We start from the raw sequence: 19,734 nt of genomic DNA on the forward strand, positions 1-19,734 counted from the left end.
GAAATAAGAAGTAAGAAAAGCATCCGCCAGCGGTCTTTGGGGTATAGAGTGCATGCAATCTCCCACGAAACCATAGTCTAGAGGTGGTTCACCTCAAACTCCACCCGTTGAAAAACAGGAAAACAAACAAAAACCAACGAAGCAAAGAAAAAGGGAAGGAATGAAGAGGAAAGGAACGAAATCAGAATGGTTAATTATCAACCATCAGCTGCTCGCCCTCGTCCAGAAGAGTGGTAACCCGAGACAAATCTCCAATCATCTTACGGCCATGGCCAACCAACAACAACTTCTCGGCATTGGCAGGGAGACCCAGGTAAGTGGGCGGCTCACGCTCGGGCAGATTGTTGACCCAGACATTGAAATCACGCATACTGGTGCTACTGGGCAGAACCAGAAGATGGTCCTTTTCGACGCCAGAGACTAGCTTGTACTCGTCCTCGAACGCGGCTGCGGTAATAAAGTTGTTCACCAGGCCCTCGAGCTGTTGGTAGTCACCAGCATCATCGATCTTGCCGCCGTACATCTCCCCAATGAGTGTGCGAATCATCTCCCAGGGAAGTTTGTTGGGGGCAACGTTAGAACGGCCTTGGGCGACAGTGTCGACCCAGTGGTCAATGATAAAGGCAGAGCATTCGTACTATTGAATTAGGAAGTTAGCATCCCGTAAAAAGAAGAGAAAAGTAGATCAAAGGGTTGTTACTCACGTCGCTGTCATTGAATTCCCAGAAGCCCTTCCATCCCAGGTTGGGCGCGTAGCGGAGGCGTTCTTGGACCACGGCGTGGAGGAAGCAGAGCAAGATGTAAACACGAGCCTTCTCGACAGGAGCCTTGTTGGCACGATCGGACAGGGAAGACAGGGAGTCCTTCATATTGGCGCGCACACCAGCAGGCTGCTCGAACATCAAGACGCGCGAGGCACGGATCAGATTGACAGGGATCTTAGGACTAGATTCCATGGAAAGGAAGAGACGGAATTCCTTGTGAGGCTTGAGCGAATCCAGTCTCTTTTCGAGACTCTGAAGCCAAGAAGGAGCGAGGTGAACGTTCTTGACAAGAACCCAGTTACCGGTTGCGGCAGCGTTGCTGATAGCCTTGTCGGCGCTCTCGAGACCTTCATTCGAACCCATGGCAATGTTGGCACATGTTGCGTTGGTCCGTTGCACCAGGGCATCGACCTTGTAACTGGCATCGAAACCAGGGCTGGAGCTGAGGGAAATTGGGGTAGTAGCTGTGACTTGGTTGACGATATCCTGCAAGTCACCGCTGCCCTCGAATAGCTCACGGCCAAACACAGCCTCGATAAAGCGCTCAGCGGTAGGAACAAAGCGGTCCATCCGGCAAAGCTTGACAAGCAACAAGGATCGAAGGAGCTGGTCAAGGTGTGATGTGCCTTCATCCCAGATTACTGGGACGGCATTCTCTGCAAGCTCTTCGGTAAAGAAGCGATCCCATTGCTCTTCAGTAACATTGGCAATTTGTTCCTTGAATAGAGACATGTTGTTCAACCTGCCCATCACTTCGTCACGCGTGATACCAGTGCTTGAGAGATCGGCGTCTTCAACAGATTCGTCCAAAATGCGATCGAGGATAGTCCTGTCCATTGGGAATGGTGTGGCCTGAGCAAGAAGAATTGCCAGCGTGATGCGGTCTTTCTGGACGAGACCGAGGATGTGCGTTGGTACGTAGTAATGAAGAGGTCTCGGATGATTATCTGCACGCGTGCAGAGTGGTCCTTCTCCTGTGCAAGACGTTTGTTCTGGTAGAGAACAGAGTTGAAGATGTCCACGAAGTATTGGAGAGAGAACTGGTAGAAGTGGTTGATGTGGTGAAGCTGCTCCAGAACCGCAAAGACAGCACTGCAGGCTCGGGCAATGATGCTGTATTGGTTGGTGACACTCTCCACCTCGGACATCACGCCTTCGGTCTCGGACATCTTCTTGGAGATTTCCGCGGCCTCCTTCTTGAGAGTCTCTAGAGTCTCGATGACATTGTCATCGTCGAGGATGTTTCCACGAGACTCGTTCAATGCCTGCAACAAACGCTTCTCAAGTTGACGTAGGTGAACCTTGAATTCACCTTGCATCTTGACAAGGTTGTTACGACGCTCATCCACATCCGGTCGCTCGAACTTCAGAACGTCATTCAATGATTGAGTCTGCAAGCTGCTCTGTGTGACCGTGAAGTTGACAAAGGTTGTCCTACTGCAAACATCAGGGGGGAATGTAGCAGACGGATCTCTGGTGGAAAGGAACAGTTTGAACGATGGCGAGAAGTCGATTTCTTGCTTTCCAAGTTGAATGAGAACACGTCCACCAGTCTTCTGGTATTCCTTGTTGAGAACATGGTTGAGAATCGGGTCCAGATGCTCCGCATCTTGGATGAGGATAGGGTTTCCGAAACGCAGGGCGCTCTCGAGTTGCTTGACAAAGGAATCATCCAAGAAGCTAGTGACAGTGAGCTTGCGGTCATTGCTCTCCTTCTGCAAAAATTCCGTGACACGACCAGAGGGGTCGACAATCAGGGGGTATCTGTTGAAGCGTTTCAAGACGATGGCATTTTCGGTGCAAAGGTCATCGACTGGGAGAGAATGCTCTTGCCAAGTCAGGCGCTCATCAGCGTTGGACAGGTATTCTGTAATCGGGTTATGTGGCTTGAATTGGATGCCAGATTGACCCAGCTGGTGCACCCAGTCGTCAATCATCGCCTTACGGAACTGCTGGTCGTAAAGACCAGCATAGGCCAGGAATGCGGCCGCAATGAGGACATCGCCGACAAGCGTGCTGATTTGAGTCTCGAATGACTTGCTGCCATCCTCCCAGCGCACTCGCTCAGATGCGAGACTGTCGAGCAAGCGCACACTTCGGTTGACCTTGAACTCAACTCGAGACATCTCGGTCTTGATCTCCTGGGTTTCGCTGATCAAGGAAGCGTATTCGGCCTTGTAGCCTGCAATACTGTTCTCGAGGCTCGTGATGGTATTCTCAATGGCTTGAGCCTCGGCCTTGGTCTGAAGAGCTTGTTCCTCCAGTGTATCAACCTCCTCACGCAAAGGCCCAACACGATCCAAAATTGCGGAGTAGTTGACCTGCGCTTCGACCCATTGAACCAGGGGACCACATGCCTTACTGGCACGGTTCACTCGCTCGTAGGTGAATTCCTCCTTGGACAGATACTCGTTCTGCATCTTGATGCGGTGGGAACGAGTCATCTGCTTCTCGTTGTTATAATGAACAATACTAGCGATGAAATCCTCCCTTCGAAGAATAGATCCGACAGCCTTCCAGTCACCAACAACCTTGTGACCGAGTAGGGTACAGACTGCCTCCATGGCGAGTCTGACACCAGCTGGGGGATTGCTCATTGATCGGACCTCAGTGAGGTGTTGACGCTTGATGCTGCTGACACTCTTCTGTGCTTCTATCACTGCAGGCTCCGCCCGAGCCAAATCACCCAGAACGACTTCCTTTCGGGAAGCAACCTCCTTCTCCTGCTTCTCCAAAGCAGCTTGCACCTCTAGGGAAGTGTGCTTCCGCTGCTCTGCCTCCTGCTGGTCAGCAACCATGCGCTGCAGCTTCTCATTTGCCTCAGCATCCTTTCTCTCCAGCTGAGTCTTCTTCTGCGCCAGGCTGGCTCGCAAATCGCTGACCTTGTCGACAGTATCACGAAGTTTCTCCAGGCCCACATTCAAGTGACGCTGTTGCTCCTCGAGATCCTCACGTTTCTCGTTAAACAGCTTGACATATTGAGCAACAAAGTCAAGGTAGTGGCGAGGGGTGAGGAAAGTAACACGGCCTTGCTGCTTCTGCAAACGCTGGTTGAAACGGTGAAGAGAGTGGTGAATGTATACCATAGAGTTGACTACCGTGTCGCGATGCGAAGCTGGCAATGAAAGTTCGCGGTATGCCACTGGAATGCTGTCAGGCGAGACGAAGTTGGGCTTGTCCAGATCTACCGACTGGGTAAGCTCAGAGCCGACCTGGAACAGCGCCTGATCAGACCAATCACCCATCCAGTTAAGAACACAACGATTGAACAGCGCGGGACTGGTGGCTGCCTTCGACGAGAGACCATCCTCGGGTGGATTCATAGTGAATACCACGTGCAGGTTCTTCACAATTTGCTGGGTGAACCACTTGTATAGCTCCTCTTGGGAGTCGAGGAGCAAACCTTGACGTTGAGCTCCTTCTCTGCAGGCTGTCATCAAGGAAGAGAACTCATCGCCCTCAAAGAGACCAGGCACCTCGGCGTTGGCAAGTAGCGTGTTCATGCGCTCCAAGAAACCAGAGTCCAGAACATTAGACTCGTCCATAATGAAGCAAATCTTTTCACCCTTGCAGCCTGCCCGACGGAGTACACTTCTCAGGTCATCATCGAAATCTTCTGAAGAGTACTTTCCGTGGACCTTGATCTGGAAGACTCTTAATCCGTTCATCCATGCAACGAATCGGGACAATGTAGTCTTTCCACTGCCACTGACACCAATGAGAATGAGATGACCCTGGGGCTGGCGGAAGACTCTGTCAATGCGGAGCGCGTGCTCGAGGACGTCATTGAATAGGACCAAAGGAACATCAACCTCCTCCTCGCAGAATGTTCTTAGACGAGCCTTGACGAAGTCACGTAGGCGTTCTTGTTCGACTGGGACATAGTTTTTGGATAGCCAGTTCGAGAACAAAATCGGACCCTTGAGCGCCTCCACGTCATCAATATTCGGGAAGTGTTCCAATGCGATACGGCGAACAGCATCAGCAGTCCAAGCTCTTTCGTCTTCGTCGACTAGACGATCCTGGAAGAGACGCAAGGCTTCGTGTGCCCAGATTCGTACAAGGCCTTCAACAGTCAAGGTTTCAAGCGGCTTGATGGCCTCGTAGAGACCACGAACCCAACGAGTAAGCTCACGAGGAGAGTACACATAGTGGGGCTGGATTTTGGGCGTGAATCTTGTCTGGGATTCGAGATAGAATTGAACCATTGCCTTGGTGAGGGCGTCGGAGAATCCACGAAGCAAGGGCAGAATCTTGAGAACCGCCGAATTGAAAGTACCATAAATCTGGTTGAGCGAGATCTCACCGGGGTAATCAACCATGATCAGAGGAGCATGGCGCAGGAATCGCTCTCCCATTGGAGTACGGCCGGCATCAGTGGGAGGGTTGCAAGCACCGACAAACTGGATGCGGTCCAAGGTAACCCAGGTCTTATCAGTGGTTCGCCAGAATCCATTCTGCTCGACAAGTTGACGCAAGAAGGAAATGGCTCGCTGGGTTCCGTAGCGATCAGGCGCGGGCAAGTTAATTTCATCGCAGAAGATGACCAACCAACGACCAATTTGGTTGGGAGACATGACTACACCATTGAGTGTCTTCTTATATTCACAGTATTGCTCGAATGTCTTGATCAAAAGATCAGGAGTCGTAGCACTTGAGAAATTGAGACCAACGACCTCCATGTTTGGCAGCTTCCGCAGAGCAGCAAACAACGTCATAGTCTTACCGGAACCAGGAGGACCACACAGTAGCAGTGGCTTATGCTCAGCAAGCCAAGAGTACAGGACATCCTCATGGCGGACAGTGTCCACAGTAGGAATGATGACGTCGGTTTGGGTGACAGAGTGAGTATTGATATCGATTGTAGGGACCTGGTCCTGCCAACTTGTCCACTCTGCCTTTGGAAGAGTCACATCGTAGTCAATAAGCGACGAGTCGCCATTCGGTGGAAGATCACTGGTTGACATTCCGGTGACGAATTGACCAAACGCCTTGCGATCAGTGAGTGGACAATCACCAGTAAATGACCAGACGAGGGTGAGCAAAAGCTTCTTGGAGATGTAAGACTCGATTTGCTCGGGATCCAGAGGGAAGTCAACATGCTGGATGTTGTACTCCAGAACATTGCGACAGGCCTTGTTCAGCAAGCTAAACAAAGTGTTGAGGGCACGAATGTCTGTGAAGTCCATGATATGGTTGTATTTCTTAGCCTCCTCGAGGGCCTTGGGCAGAAGATGGTCGCTTTCCAAGAGCTGCTTGAGGATGGTGGAGAGGGTTTCTTGTGTAGTTGTCGTTCGCACCGCGGCCAAGCCAGCAGGAGCACTGTCATCATCCAGGTCTTCGAAAATTTTGGTTTTCAAACCCTCCACATAGTTGGTAATCATCATCGCAGGTGTGACAGTATCGGCGTTGAACCAGACCATACCACAACGACTGACAGTAGCGAGTGTTGCATACTTCAGAGTCTCGACTTCGAACATGATGCGAACATTTGGCGGGAGGTTCAGACGTTCACCGTTTGGCAAAGTGAGAAGTTTGTTGTCATCCAGAACACTGTTCAAGTTCTCAACCCATTCGGGGTCAACATCGCCATCGAAGACGATCCAGTGGCGCTTGCTATCTTCGCCACGGAGGTTGTCAACAATTTTGCGAAGAATACCAGTGAAAAGACCATCGGTCCACTCGCGAGTAGTGTTGTCTAGGTTACCGTAGAGAGCTTCCTTCGACATGACCTTGGAGTCGATGATATGAGAGACACCGTCGATACCATCCACCTTTTGCATGGCCTCCAGCAAGATCTTCCAGGCAGTAGATTTACCAGCTCCGGACTTTCCAACCATCATAACACCATGGTGAATAGATTGGATCTGGTAAAGTTGCAGGGCCTTGGTGACCCACATTTCGCTGTCGACGTAGTGATTTCCCTTGCCGGTAGCAATTTCACGGATCGCATTCGTGAGCTTCTCGTAATTCGCGGGCACATAATCAACGCCGGGGAAGTCCTCTACCTGGATCTCGAGCATGCGTTCAACATCTTCTTGCACAAGCTTGGGAGCGATGGTTTCTCGCAGACTTTGGACGATGATTTGAGGCTCGACAATTTCATCTGGCCCTAATTCACCTCCCGAGTTGGCAACACGCGCACGCTTCAGACCACCGGAGCTGACAAGGACACTCTTCAGGGCACGAAGGCCGAAGTCATAGTGGGCCTGCTTAGACAATTTAGACGCACAGTGGTCGAAGAACGGAACTGTCTGCTTTGATAAAGGCTTCGCTTGCTTGAAACCCTGAGAGAAGAGCATGACTTCCGCAATGAGCTCCTTGTCGGGCTTGGACATAGCGACACTGCGGAACAGCTTCTTCAAGTTGTCCGGCAGATTTGATCGGCCTGCGTAGCCAGGGTTCATGGTAATGAAGATACCAGTATTAGCATTGACAGCGAGGCGTCGTCCAACAAGCTCGATCTGACTGTTCTCGTCTTCGTCGCGCGTTCGGAGACCAATCTGGATATTTTGGATTTGCTGCGAAACAGCAGACAGGATACGCTCTTCCAGACGGTTAAATTCATCGAAACACCCCCAGGCACCAACCTGGCAGATACCCAGGAAGATACGGCCCATAGCCTGGAAATCGAAAGTGTCGTCACAGCAGAACACAAGGGTGAAACGACCGAGCTGCAAGCCAAGTGCCTTGACGGACTCGGTCTTTCCAGTTCCGGCTGGGCCGTAGGGAGAACCACCGAGTTTCTGGCAAAGCGCCTGGGTGAGTGTAAGGAAACAACGATCGGTAAGCGGAGTGCGAACAAGACGCTCTGGGACACCCAAGTACTCAAATCCGTAGTTGAGCTTCGCATTTGCCATGTGGACATACAGGCGCTGCAAGAAGTCACCCTCTGCTTTGTAGACGTAGCGCATCTGCAGGAGCCAGAGATGATGTGTGGGGGCGGTCGCATTGCACGCTATGAGCTTGGAGATGGTATCTCTCTGATGGACGAACTCGGTGATCATGTGTTCGCACTTCTTGCGAGCAATAGCATCAAGATCGCCAAGAACGGTGGCGGCCAGCAGCTCAAGAATCCTGACCTCGGCATCGTACAGGGCAGAGAGGTTCGTGCCACCTTCTTCCAGAGACTTCTGTACCGAGTTGGTCCATACTGCCTGGCTGGCAAGGACGACAATCTGGGCAGGGTAATTGGCGAGGAAATCGCTGAAAGCTGTACGGTCTACCTCTGTAGCGTTGTAAAGTGTATCGAACTGCTCAACGGCTTCGGCAAGAAGTTCGGCGAGGGTCAACTTCATGTTGTTCTCCAACGCGGTGAGCCAATCGTTGATTCTCGGAGTCTTGAGAAGATTGACTTCCTTCTTCAGGCGAACCTCTTCGCCCTCCTTGGAGGTGAATCCAACGATATTGTTGTCGTCATCCATCAGGAGACCCGATAGACCAGCGAACATCTTCTTGAAATGCTTGGCAACTCGGAAGATATCATTGCTGTTACCAATGATCTCCAGCAAGTCCTCGTCTCCAACGAAATAGAAACGAGGGAACGAAACACGCTCGCGCTCCAGATATTCACCAAGGGCCTTTTGAATTTTGTTAAGCAATTCTGCCAGGCGCTCGAGGGACTTTTGGACGCCGTTGATGGCGAGAACCTCCAGGACAAAAGGAGATTTGTAGACTTTCTTCATAACAGCGAAGAATTCGGAATTGATGTTCTGGAAGCGGCTGGACTCGAGAGGCAGGAGATGTTTGATATCAGCGTTTCCGGTAAATACGCCTTCCAGGTAAACCCATTGTCTTTGCACGTCGATCCAGACATCGAAAAGGACGTGAACACGGTTCAACTTATCCTCCCAGGCGGCAGCTTCTTCCTCGAATTCTTTGTAATAGGGAGAGTTTCTCATGGCTTGTAAGGAGGACAAGTTCTCACTACACTTGGCAAATAGATCGTCGAAACCACGGATGAGGCGGCACTTGTTCTGGTAGTTGACCAAATCCAGGGAGTAAGTTTGCCAAGTCTCTCGGACCTGCTTCAAGAATTCCTCCAATGCCATTTCACCAGTAGCCTGGGCAAGGATGCTTTTGATGATAGCATCACTTGCTGTGAGTTGTAGATCCCAGACCCGGCCGAGAGTGAGATTGTTCAAGCCGGGTCGCTCTCCAGGCTTCAGAGCCTTAAAAATCTTTTCCCAGTGTCTATCCTTGACAGCCTCGGACTTCAGATCGGACAGTGTGCTGTTGGCTTTCAACAGTCCTCGGAGGACGTTCTGGATGTGTTCAAACGCAGCATACTGTCTCATTCGGCTTGGCATCTCCTTGGTCATCTTGATTAGGCCATCCAAAGATTGACGGATCTTGCGAGGTTGGACGGAGGCCCACAAACTTTCACGGAGATCTTCAAGACTCTTCCAAATGGTTGCCAATGCAGCCCAGACTGACATGAAGTCTTGAACCTCCTCAAGGATAGCGGGGAGTGAGGATTCTGTGCTTGCAGGGAGATCAAGAGCCTCCTTGGCTTTGGAAACCATCTCGAATTCAGACTGGAGAGACTCCAGGCGAGACTGAAAAGAGCTTAGGGTGCGAGAGGCTTCGTCAGGTGGAATGGTTCCGGAGACGGGCTTTTCATCATTCCACTGCCCAATGATTTCAGCAATCTTGTCGCCAATGACGCGGTCTTCAGCGGCAATCTTAGCACGGAGACCTTCGGTTTGGTCTTGAACGATCTTGCTCTTCCGAGTAAGAAGCTCATTGAGTGCTGCCCATTCACCATCAACATTCTCCACGTGAAGCCAGTCACTAGGGAATTGGTATCGTTGCCGAGATAATGTAGTTTGACCTTGACGGAAAAGATCGACCTCGGGCTCCCACACGCGAGTCTTGCGCTTGCATTGTTGCACAATTGTGATAAAAGACACAGCATGTGCGGTAGAAGAAGCTTCTAGGGTCTGGCCCTCCAGGTCACGACGAGCAGACGCGATGTCCGAATGCACCTCTCGCATACGGCCACCGAGCTTGGCACCAAACTTCAGCAGGATCTCGTGTTGCCACTGGTCGTACTTGGCATTGACCTTAGTTTGGACTTGCTCGTAGTCAATTCGGATGTTGCCGAAGCCTCGGCTGACTTCAGAGGTGTCAAAGGTGGCGCGGCTCTTTCTGATTTCCTGGAGTAGCTGGAGCCATTGAGACAGGTCATCTCCTAGGATATCATAGACCTGCTCGGATTGCAGATCCCACAGAGACTGGAATTGCAACCATTTGTCGACGTATTGTGAGACATCCTTCAATCTAGATTCAATAACTCCATAGACTTGATTGAGTTCATCAGTGCAGAGTTGGGGGAGATCCGCAAAGCATGCCTCCGACTGACGAACGGCCTGAACATCGATCGAGATTTGGTATCGGGAAGCTTTGATCTTCTCAAGATTACAGATGACTCCCAGCCAGTTATCAAAGTGTTCAAACCAACTGGCACGGGCGAACTGCAGTGGAGGGTCGAGATGTAGAACCTGGTTCTTCATGGAAATCTCATGGAAAAGTTCGGGGAATTCAATTTTGTAAATTGTGGCCTCCGGCTCGACGACAGCAAATTGTGACTGGAATGTACCTGCCTCCGGGCTGCGAGATTCCTGGAAAGTGCTGATCCATTCGCGAACAGCACGATGAAGTCTCTCTTGGAAGATGGCCTGGATTTTACCGTTCAATTCGGAGACCCAGAAGTCCAAATTGACGTAATTCTCGAGATTGAGCTTATCCACCGCATTCTGGATGGTTTCGAGGCGTTGCTTGAATGCCGCAAAATCATAAGGGCAAGTCTTGAGCTCGAGGATAGATTTCTGAATGCTTTCGTTGATGGACGACAGAACGGCAGTCTTGGTCTGTAGAACGGATGCCGAGCCGGCGAACTCGCGAACAAACTGAACATGTTTGCTCTCTGTACGGTTGGGCATGGCGGTGTCGATGGCGCCATTGGCAAGCGCAGATTGTTTGACATGGAGTTCGTAAGAGTGAACAAATGACTCCCATCTAAGAGGGATACCCTTCGCGACCATCGCTTGTGAATCGTTGACATAGCCATTCAGGAGAATGGCAACATCAGACATCGAGGCGATAGTACGATTTGTCTGGAGAAGGGTGCGCACGCTCTCCATTAAACTAATCGCGTAGGGGTAGACACGCTTCGCTTCCTTAGAGATGTTGCTCACAGCATGAGGAACCTGGAAGTTCAACCAAATGAGGTTTCGAACCTCTTTGAACAGAGCGATGATTTGGGCATCGAAGTTGACTGTTAGCTCCAGGGTGTTTCCAGCGGCGCGGTTGCGCACTATATTGAAAAGGCGGCCGGAAATCGTGATGTGTCGTCTCTGGACATCCCAAAGCCAAGACTCAAAGACTGGACGAGTGTCAAGCTTCTTGCGGAACAGACTGCTTTCGGCTTGCAGCTTCTCTCCTTCGGTATGCAAGTGCCAGTCCTCTCCTAGAACATTCTCAACCTTGCGCATGTAGCCGTCAAGCTGTCGCTCGATCTGTCTAGCCCAGATGATGGCACCAGAGACAGGCGGAAGATCACGCAATTGAGCCATCGCGTGTGCCTCGGAATGAGCATACTGGTGCTTGAAGCGTTCATGGAGAGCTGAAATATCACGCTTGACATTCTCGATAAGCTGTGTTTGATACTCTCCAATCGCACCACGAATCTTAGGGCGAACGAGAAGGGCATTGAATTTGGAGAAGACACGAAACATCTCGTTGGCATTCTTGGCGGTTGCAAGACGATCGCGCAGGCGGGCAATGATGGAGTTTTCGACTCGAGATGTTCGCTCGCTGTAGCCGATCTCTGCCTGTTCCCAGGTGCGAGCTCCTTCCGGAGAAACATCCAAAACATCGACATTCTTCAGGGCAGCATATGCCAGTGTAACCTCCTCCACGGCATCCACATCGCCGATTTCCTCAACAATGATAGCCTCGTCAGAGTCCACGCCAGCGCCGGTCTCTGCGGGCGACAAGTTCTTCGGGCCCAAAACGTTGATGATGGTCTTTTGGAGCTGCTCGTGGTTAACTCGGAAAGTATCAATGTACTTGAGACGTTCGCGAGTCTTGTCGTGTCGGGCATTGATTTTGATCGGGATGAACTTCTCATTTCTGCGTCTTGTTGATTCACGAGCGACGTTGGTGAATTCCTTAAGATTTTCGTCCCATGTCCGCCAGATAGCCTGGGTGATTTTCATCAGTGACCGAAACTCGCGGTAGTCGAGGTGAAGAACATCACGACCATTGATCAGGTCATGAATCTTCTTGTCTAGATCCCCAGAAATGGACTCGACAAGTGACAAAGCACGCTTGATGGGGTAAGGACAGATCTTAAGCTTCTTGTTCAGGTGGTTGAAGATCAAGCCTAGCGACTCCTGCACTTTCTGCAGAGAGGTAGCAGAGAGAAGCTCGTCCAGAGGGAAATCACGCATAAGCTGATTGTACTTCTGGACCAGCTCGGAGGCGTCTTTCAGCCCAGTATCCGCCACGAAACTGAGAGTGGGCTGGTATCGCTTTGCGTGGCGCAGAATATCCATAGTAAGTCGCACTCCGTCACTTGCTAGTTGTCCTTCAATTCCTTCCAGCGCAGATTCCATGGATAGCCAGAAATTGACTTCTGGCGCAGCAGACTCTCCATCGGGATCCCGAGACATCTTGGTGATGGTCTGGATTGACCGAATCCAGCCGTTCACAGTGTTCTGAATACTATTCGTGAAAGCACTGCTGTCCAAAACAGACATTGGGATCAGCTCCACCGTTGCTTTGATGTCCTTGGCTTCAGCCTCCTTCAGCGCAGCTTGGACGACTTCGTGAAGCGGAAGGTTCAATGCCGGAATCTCGACATTCTGTTGCAGGTGCATGAGACCCAGCTCTAACTCTGCAAACTTCTTCTTTGTGCCTGGAATTCCGGTCTTCGCTTCCGTGTCGCCTCTTGGCTTCGCTCCGGTGATCGTCTCTTGGTTGCGCGTATAGGCTTCGAAGTAGGGGCTGAGACCGTGGTGGAGGAGCAGGTGCAGGATTTGGTAGGGCGACATGGAAGCTCCTTGCTGTGACGGAGCATTGTTGAGGGATGCCAGACCGGGCAAGTTCATCACTTGGATCTGCGATGCGATCGGGAGGGAGGGGTCGATAGAAGCAGGACGTTTGATAAAGGCGACGGAACCTACGGTGGTCGAGGCGGAGGATATCTCAGAGGAGAGGGTATAAACATACTGCACTGAGTCTATTGAAGACTTCCGTTAGATATCATATATAGGCAGTATCAACGAATCTCGGGATCCAACTCACCTGAACCCTCAGTTTCGCCGTTTGTCTCCTCCGCGGCTGCGATATCCTTCTGCACATAGAGCGCAACTTGCGACTCGGAGGCAAAACGCGTACATCTTTGCGCAGTTTCGTTGTATTTAGCAGCAGAGAGCAAGCTCCCCGCGCTTTCCAGCTCAGACTTCAGAGCGCCCAGTGTCACCTGAAGCACCTCTGTCAGGTACTGGATCACGGTGCCCGAATCCACCACAACAGTCGTGTCCGTTGTGGGCACGCCATTTGGCACGCCGGGGGTGGCGACCTCCATCTTTGTTTCGAACTCTATAGCGATAGGGGCTGAGAAATCATGGACAATTCAAAGAAGCGGAGCGCGGTCGGAGCAGAAGATTAAATGTTGACGGGAGGTTGTCGCGTCGAGCGGGAGGGAAGGAAGATGGGGGGGGGCGGCGGGCCACGAAATAGAATAAAATAATGTAGATTACAAGGTAAAAGAAGAGAAAAACGGGTCCTAGGGTGGACAAGAAGTGGTGGTCGATAAATAGACGCGGTGTGTTTGTCGTCTACTCTCCAAAGTGTCCCAACTTCTTTGGATGGGCTCAGGGGAGATGCACCTTACTCGACTGGGTTTAGGGGCCACGCCTAACCATGTGACTGTGACGGCCGGGGCGCGGGTTCCTGACCCGCTTCCACTCTTCTTGGTCTGGGGACTAGAATATAGTTACCACGCGTTGCGAACTATGGTAGGGAAGCATTTAGTGTTTTATTCTTTCATGCTGGTCATCTACTCCGTACTCCGCAGTCCCCCTTCATATGGCAGTTCCGATATCCCCAGTCTTCACTCCTTGATCGTCAGATGACGGGCGACAGTCACAGCGAAACCTGAGACGAAAGTCGGTCGGCAACATGCCTCCAATTAGCTCCAACGCTTTCTCACTGGCCCGGACTTTCGCATACCGAGTGGATGTTCCAATGTCTTCCGCAATTGACTCTCCATGAATCATGACTGCGGCAAGAATACGCGGTTTGTCTCCATCCGCGCTGGGAAGCTCGCCGGCTTTGACACAGTAATTGGTGCATCCATATATCTCGGTCATTTGATTGAAAAAGTACGTCTGTGGTAATTCTTAGCTTATTTTCCAAGGTGATTTCAAGTGTAATTTGGCAATTGACGTCTTATACACACCGTCGGGTGCCGATTGGCGAATGTGTCATACAGAGACATATCCACGAAATATGGCCTGACGTGAGTCGCGAAAAAGTCCTCAACCACAGAAAAGTCAAAGTCAGAGTCGACAAAGATGGCAGCAATGTATGCTTCGATCATATCTGGAAGACACTACAATCGCAAAACTATCTGTCAGTTACGGTGTTCTAATGCCATTGTTATTTTCTACCCCGGCGGAACACACCTTTGGAGAGTCCCTGGTGCTCAGCCAGTAGTCCATTGCGCCCTCGCTTTCATCTTCCGCTGTTTGGATTTCTTCGGCGTAGCTCGTAATATTCGTCTGTATCGGGTTGCTGAAATGCTGAAGATGTCGGTGAAACCCCAACTTAGCTGCCAACGCGCCGAGAAATTTATTCGAAACCATAGCCATCTTTCAAATCACGTTAGCTAACACAGTGGCGCACGCAAATCAGTTCAAGCCACCTACCTTGTGCTCGGTAAGCCACTGGGGATCTTTGTCTGGGAATCTCTCAAACAAGTGCTCAACGCACACCATATCTAAAAGAGCGTCCCCCATGAATTCTAGTCGCTGATAACACGGCACCTTGGCGTATGCTAGTGGATAAGATGGGTGGGTGAAAGCAGATTGTAGCAGACGAGGATATTTGAACCTGTATCCTAGCTTCTCAAAGATCTTCTGAGACAGATCTTTGTCGAAACCATCACTATCTTTGATCTGGTATGCTGGCTTTTTGTAAGACAGACGATAGTCTTCCCAGCAAGTTGCTGAATGACTTTCACTGCCCACGAAGACTGTGACTGCTTTGGTGGCCATGTCAAACCTGTTTTCCCTACCCCCCAAAAGCAATGAAGCTCCTATCAATGCCTCGCATACATCTGCGATTGTCTTTTCTCCAAGATTGTGGGAACTTTCCGTGACGAGATGTCTGATGTAGTCTCTGCCACGCAGAAGCTGGAGACCAGGAGGATACCAGTTATGTCTACAGTATTTATTAGCCACTCCCTCTTCCATAAGAATAATCCATAATCACAACGTACCGAGAGAAGCCGCGACTGCGGATATACTCGTAGAGACCGATTTTTGTGGCGACATTGAACATGTTTTTGTTGCAAATAAGGCACATTCGGTTGACATGATAATCGTATTCATCATCATCGGGGTTTTGGCAGAAAAGCGATATTGATGTTGCCATCTTGAGATAGCTATCTCCTAGAAACTCCAGTCGCTCGTAGTTCTTGCCCATTCCGCGCTGCATATGAACCTGCAAGGCTCGGTGGTCCTCGGTATTGTCTGAATCTTTGGTAAATGCTTCAAGTGCATAGTCCAGTCTCATTTCGAGCCCGATAAACTTGAAGCCCTCTTGAACGATCATGTAAGATTCAATTCTCGTGATGATTGCCGGGATGGCTAGGCACGATATTGCAATTGACAAAGGAATCTGTGAAAGTGGTCAGCATATGTCAAAGCCCTCCATCATCAAGTCAAGCAGCGATATTCACCGGTGAGATTCTAATTGGCTGAACACAGATGCAGCACTCCATCTTTTCTGAATTCTCAGTTTCCGTCGCTGGGTCGAGAAAGTTTCTTCGGTACGAAATACATTCAGCCCGGAGCACCGGCTGGCTCCAATCACAATCGGCCAAAACTTTGACACGAGAATTTTTGGAAAGACTCATCGAGTAGCTCATGATATTGTCCATCCATTTTCGACGGGGTGCCCATTCTGGAGGTGGGTCGGATGCGCGTAGGCCATGGTCAATGGCAGTTGAGATATATCGCTTTCTTCCATCCCAAGGATCATAGATGAACTTGTTGCAAAGAGAATTCGGATCCATTTCCTTGGACCACGCTATCTCAGGATTGTCATGAACAAACTGCAAAGTATCCCAGTCCATTATTTCCCGAGGGCTGGTTGTGGAGGTCCCATTCTTAGCTGTGGCCGTAGCTGGGGCAAACCAGTATGGAAACGTTTCTGAAACAGCCTCGAAGCTTTTGTGGAACAAATCACTGAATATTGTAACCATAAATCCTGTCAACTGTTCCAATTCCCGAGAAGTGACCGAAAGAGTAGGTTCAAGGGGGATAGTGCAGACTTGAGTTTCTCTGTCATTCTCCAAAAAAACTGGGAAATTTGGGAACTTGGGAAGTCTGTTTCGTGTCAAAAGCATCAGGCTGCCATGTTCTCGCGTCAGTGGCATGAAGGGATTGAATTCAATGACCGTTCCATAGAGTAACTCTGGGTTACTTTGTTTTTCCTGCGTCCAGATTGAAGGCTTGCAGCGCATCTTGTAGCTGTTTGTTTTCTTTGACACAATTGCCAGCCTCGCATTTCGCATCGCAGGGAGGCGTTTGTGATATATTGAGCGAAAATGGTCATCAAGAAGGTGGTTTTTCCGGAGAAGAAGGCAAAGGTCGAACGCAGCGGATTGCTTCGCCGTAAGCTTTCTTGACTCCGATCTCCCAGTGACTCCTCTGATAGGAGACTTTTCAGGAAGGATGATTTCACACAGAAACTTTCTGTCGCTGGTAATCACAAAGTAGGCAACATCTGTGGCAAGTTCGTTCTCGTATCGCTAATATTGATGGTCTGGTTAATAAGGAATCAAAATGACAGTGAGCGGATATTCTTACTAGAGAATGGGCAAAACGAGCCAGAACTTCGATAGCATAGGGATAAGTCAGCTTGGCACCGGAAGATGATACTGTATAAGTACGCTCCCCTTCTTGACCTCGCATAGCCTTTTCAATAATATCTTCGTTTCCATGTAGTAACCTGTCCTTGGGAAGCCTTTCGAAAAAAGATCGCATGAGAACCTAGAACGTTAAGGTTAAGCCAAATTTCAAGTTCATTTGATTGGCGTGAGATATATGATAAGCCCACCTCTCCTTCTTTGACTTCTTGCAGGCGTTTTTGTTGCTCCTGGTTTTCCTGTTCAAGCATGATGGCATACTAGGCATGTCAATAGTCTCTTCTATGCCTCGAACAACTAAATACATACCGTTGAGTCGGCATGCCTGGCACGTCCTCTGCTTTGTATGTATTGAATCAATGTCTTGTAGAGATTGAATCTGAATTCTTATTAGTTAATCAAACTTAAATGCTTAGTTGACTCGTGAGGTGTGTTTACCTGACGACAAGATTGCAATCCGGAATATCCAGCCCCTCTTCAGCTACAGACGTTGCGAACTGGTTTAAGTTAGAATCTTTTGCCCTCTTATGTTTTGTATTTCTCTTACAAGACAGTTTATCTCTCCTTGGCGAAATTTGATCAAGGCAAGGAATTGGTCACGAAGCGTGACCGTCCCAGTGACATCGTGATTACGAATCCCGACAAGTATTCCTGGTCGGAGGTTTGGAATGTTCATGACAATGCAGAGGTGCCCGAGGGACTTTGCAGTATTTCGCCTTCTTGTGAAGACGATACATTTCGTGTCTTTCGATTTGCCGAAGTGTTGGGACAATTTTCTCAGAAGAAGCTCAACTTTTGGGTTGATCTGATCCGGTTCCAGCGGGCTCTTGAATTTGTAGTTTTTCACGATCTGTGCCGCCTCATGGATCCTCTTCATATTTCTCTCAATGCTTTCTGTGGTTTCATCCTCGGAGCACGAATCCCTGCCAATTTTAGCTTGAAGGCGAGGGATCACATCCTGTGCCAGGGCGAATGTCCACACATAGTCCGCACACCATGCTCCCAGTTCCGAAGTTGCTCTCCATGCGAATCGGAAAACAGGCTCGAGAACTTTAAGATCCCCGAATTTTTCTTTCAGGAGCCGGAATAGAGGGGTTGTGGTTGGTTCGTTGAGCTTCGGGTAGGTCCAGAACTCCTCCTGCGGACGGCTTACAGCGCGCAAGAGCGCCGTGAAATTCGTTGTCGTTGCTATTTTGCTGTCCATGAGGACCTCGAGCTCCCTTTATCAACAGTGAGTGATGGATTTGGATCCTTTGTGTTGTACTCGAGCTTACCCTGCCGCGTCTACGATATTCCCTCTCGCATCGATGGGGGAGGCTGTCATTCCGAAAATTCTCGGACGTTCAGATAGCTCAGCCCTGATGTATGAGTCCCTGATAATCCTTTCCGTGGGGTCAGTCATGCCTTGGAAATAATTTGAACAAAATCATATACATAGTACGAACCGTGCATAGGGGTGGTCCTTCTTTGTGTGGTGGGCTTCATCGAAGATCATAAGGTTGATCTGTCTTATCTTCACGAATCCATTGAGAAGACATTTCTGGAGAATGGCGGCTGTGCAAACTATAACCATGTTTTTATCGAATTGACTTTTCCACGTTTGCTCGTCCCAGTGGTCTACCCCCACGTTACCATAGAGGTGACCGACGCTCTGGTCGATATTGTTTCGCAAAACGGTGGATTGTTGGAAAACAAGAGTCACGCTGTCAACCTTCTTTATTTTAGCATATATCAATACAACAACGGAGGGATATCTTACCAAGAAGAAGGCAATGCGAGGGGCTTTGCCATCGGCCCGATCGATCAGTTCGCGTTGCAGGATCTCTTTGAGAAGTAAAACCGCAATCAAAGTCTTTCCGGAGCCTAGTAGATTGGTATAGCTTTCTTTAGATAAGACTCTTCAATTCGGTATAATTGTCGTCCACTTACCTGTATCCAATACCGCAATGGTGTTTTGAAGCTTTGCCCGCTCGAACAGCTCGATCTGATATGCCCGAGGATCCAGGTGTCCTGGATTGGGATCATGTTTTGTGAGCAAGGATGAAATCGCGAGCTCAGAGTCTGGCCTATCTGTCGGGACTTGGACCTTGGCTTCGATTGTTCTACCGGGGTCATGGGCATATTGGTTCAGCCTGCCAATTAGACTAGATTAGTACTTCCTTACCAAATCCGAAATGAGTGTGGGACCGACAGAGCTTGAAACTGGACATTCTGAACCTTTCGGCTTTCAGAAGTAAGTTGAAGGGATTCTTGATCATCTTCGCTTTCGGAATCGTCCGAGTGATGGGTATCTGGGCCAGTGGTATCGAGTGCTGGCGGCATGGTAGTTGTTGGGTTGTGTATTCGGAGAAAGGGAAGATGGGGGCTTCTGGTGATCGAATAACATGAGATGGCCAGATATGAAAAAGTCGGGAGTGAATAGTTCCAAAGTGGTACTGAGGCAGCATGGTCACGGGTTACTGTATGCTAGTATACCAGTACTAGTATATTCTACAAAAGGAAGGCGCAGGGCACAGAGAACAAACGCCGGGTCTGCACCTTCCAACGTTCTGGTTTGCCTCACTTTTCATTCGCTGACGCCCACTAAAAGTAGTACTACTACTCTAGTAATACTAATAGTATTAAGGTGGCCACTGAATTCAATTCCTTCAAAATATGAAGACAACTTGTGAATTTCAATTCAATTTTCATCGCGTCTAGAGAAGGTATATCGCATACCAATCCTTGGGAACCTCCGAGGCCGGCTCCACCGTGCTCCTTATCGCTTATCGCCTCGCCAAAATTCAAGCTGGAACTGCGGGGCGA

General features: G+C 49.8%; 2 protein-coding genes across 2 annotated transcripts; both read right to left on the reverse strand.

Annotated features, from left to right (window-relative positions):
* Nucleotides 1-190: 190 nt before the first annotated feature.
* N7509_002804 (uncharacterized protein) lies at nucleotides 191-13,359 on the reverse strand (the record flags this gene model as incomplete). Its single annotated transcript, XM_056627441.1, has 4 exons — nucleotides 191-637; nucleotides 705-1,616; nucleotides 1,664-13,011; nucleotides 13,077-13,359. 4 exons carry the CDS (start codon nucleotides 13,357-13,359, stop codon nucleotides 191-193), a joined length of 12,990 nt encoding a protein of 4,329 aa, XP_056493236.1.
* A 499-nt stretch (nucleotides 13,360-13,858) lies between these two features.
* N7509_002805 (uncharacterized protein) lies at nucleotides 13,859-19,251 on the reverse strand (the record flags this gene model as incomplete). The annotated part of the gene is made up of 16 exons (XM_056627442.1): nucleotides 13,859-14,164; nucleotides 14,236-14,388; nucleotides 14,462-14,647; nucleotides 14,705-15,218; nucleotides 15,277-15,677; nucleotides 15,739-16,812; nucleotides 16,871-17,053; nucleotides 17,121-17,189; nucleotides 17,239-17,308; nucleotides 17,368-17,426; nucleotides 17,477-18,149; nucleotides 18,204-18,302; nucleotides 18,375-18,643; nucleotides 18,689-18,792; nucleotides 18,859-19,061; nucleotides 19,094-19,251. 16 exons carry the CDS (start codon nucleotides 19,249-19,251, stop codon nucleotides 13,859-13,861), a joined length of 4,521 nt encoding a protein of 1,506 aa, XP_056493237.1.
* Between the last annotated feature and the right edge of the window lie 483 nt (nucleotides 19,252-19,734).

This window comes from Penicillium cosmopolitanum (genome assembly GCF_028827165.1).
Source record: "Penicillium cosmopolitanum strain IBT 29677 chromosome Unknown utg000004l:1.0-4361866.0:1.0-4365735.0, whole genome shotgun sequence".
NCBI classification, from domain to species: domain Eukaryota; kingdom Fungi; phylum Ascomycota; class Eurotiomycetes; order Eurotiales; family Aspergillaceae; genus Penicillium; species Penicillium cosmopolitanum.